This window comes from Opisthorchis viverrini, assembly GCF_000715545.1.
Source record: "Opisthorchis viverrini unplaced genomic scaffold opera_v5_266, whole genome shotgun sequence".
Classification (NCBI taxonomy): domain Eukaryota; kingdom Metazoa; phylum Platyhelminthes; class Trematoda; order Opisthorchiida; family Opisthorchiidae; genus Opisthorchis; species Opisthorchis viverrini.
The window spans coordinates 123477-125267 of record NW_008751919.1 but is presented as its reverse complement, the minus strand read 5'-3'; the positions used below and the strand labels follow the sequence as shown (position 1 = coordinate 125267).

The 1791-nt window shown below is 43.6% G+C and overlaps 2 protein-coding genes across 2 annotated transcripts in view; one reads left to right on the top strand and one right to left on the bottom strand.

Annotated features, from left to right (window-relative positions):
* Positions 1–1056: 1056 nt before the first annotated feature.
* T265_09205 (hypothetical protein) overlaps positions 1057–1791 on the bottom strand; it is a gene marked incomplete at both ends in the record, with an annotated part of 4331 nt that continues 3596 nt past the window's right edge. Inside the window, one exon of the mRNA XM_009175218.1 lies at positions 1057–1176. Coding sequence (XP_009173482.1) covers positions 1057–1176 — 120 coding nt within the window. The remainder of the gene's footprint in view (positions 1177–1791) is intronic.
* The window catches only part of T265_09204 (hypothetical protein), a gene marked incomplete at both ends in the record, with an annotated part of 3804 nt that continues 3559 nt past the window's right edge, over positions 1547–1791 (top strand). Inside the window, one exon of the mRNA XM_009175217.1 lies at positions 1547–1755. Coding sequence (XP_009173481.1) covers positions 1547–1755 — 209 coding nt within the window. The remainder of the gene's footprint in view (positions 1756–1791) is intronic.

Genomic DNA, 1791 nt, shown 5'->3' with positions numbered 1-1791 from the left:
CGCATGTCAGAAGTCCGGGTTTCAAATCCCGGCACGGCAATTGGCCATGCACTGCTGATGAGCTCTAATAAGAGCGAAACTCGAGTCCGGTGCTTACCTTTGGTGTGGACTCACCGGAATACTTACGCCAGAACAGGAACATGACCGCTCAAACGACCGTGGTGTGACTATGAACAGAATACCTATTCCACAAAACCCCCAACATCTGAAATAATGCTCAGGTCTGTTCAATTTAATACTACCCAAGGGTGTGTGTGTTTTATTTTTTATCGTCTATCTTAAGAACATGGGGCTCATTCACTGGGTTTTGCTATCAGTGGTAGTAACCGCACGCAACGCACCCGTTTTTGTTCCTGCTTTTGTCTCTTTTTCGCCGAAAATATAACGATAAATGCACATTTTGTAGGAAGTTGAATTTTGCCGAAGGCGACTAGCATTGATTCGTACTTTTGATAAAACAATCCGGCTATTTGCCTGGAAACCAAACTAAATTATTAGATAATTTGGCGATAATGGGACGGTTCTTGACAAAACGATCCTTATCTGAACCGGACATGGACAAAGGAGATGAATGAATTTCAATGGTAGGAACAAAAAAAATAAATATCCGGGTTATGTACGTGAAAAATAAAAAGACATCAGTGGTTTGAGAGCAGTGCATCGATCAATAAGTAAGCGAAAAGTCGATCATCTCTTACGAATCAGGTTGTGAATTCGTCGCTGGTGAGGATATGTGATGCTAGTGAAAAAAACTGTTCAGCTGTAACACCCTTTCCGTGCCTAGCTGCCATGCCACCCGAAGGAAGCACGAGGGCTGGGATACTGCCAGGTTGTCCAAGCCTAGACACGGAAGTTGAGAGGCAGATGATGTTACTACATACAGGCGAAGTGGCAGAACATCGCACCGACTGAAACATGAGGTGCCCTGGTGCCGCACACCTAGCTGAAGAAGAACCCCGTAAACCAGGGATTCAGCTGGGACTAAGTTGAGTTCCCAGTAGAAGCCAAAATGGGTGCACAAATGACCGCATTAGTTAAATTTCATGCAATCCGCTTTCAAGGAGAACATGAAATTGACAGTAACTTCCAGACTGTGTCCAGTTGCTGAGCCTCAGGATGGGCGAAACAGGTTGTGTACTGTTGAAGATTTTTCAGCAACCTTATGAGTAGTGTGTTCTTTATTCAAAAGTAAAAAAGATTTAGGGCGAACACTCTAACCTGCGGAAATTTCGCGAGGACTAGGATAAAAACGCCAAAGAGGGTAATCACACTTACTACAAACTGACTCTTCAATTCCGTTTGCATTGCACGTAGTTCATTTGCCAACTGAAGCAATTCTTCACGCTCCTTTTCTTTCCTTTCGTTAAGTTCGCTGTGTGATGAATTCGTAAAAGTTTGGACTATATGAATCAACTTTTAACAGTTGTTCGTGGGTGACTGTTTACATTTTAAGTGGAAAATACACAAAGGTAACTGTTCACCGAATGATCTTCGAAATTTGTAGTTTTGGTCACTACCGTTTTTAATTGGCTTCCTGGTCGGCCATATGATCATCGCCAAGAGCGTCAACATCATCGTCTCCATAGTTATCGTAAATGGCGTAATCGTCTACCTTGACGTCGACGGCAATAAACCATTAATAATCAGTAAGGCTTCCGGACGTGTGAGAGTGTACGGAGAGCTCTCCAAAAGCTTCCGTACACAAAGCGGTGTCCGTCAGGGATGCCCAATCACTCTCCATTCCACTTTAACTTCGTGATCGATGAAATAATGAGACGAACGCTGGAGGGT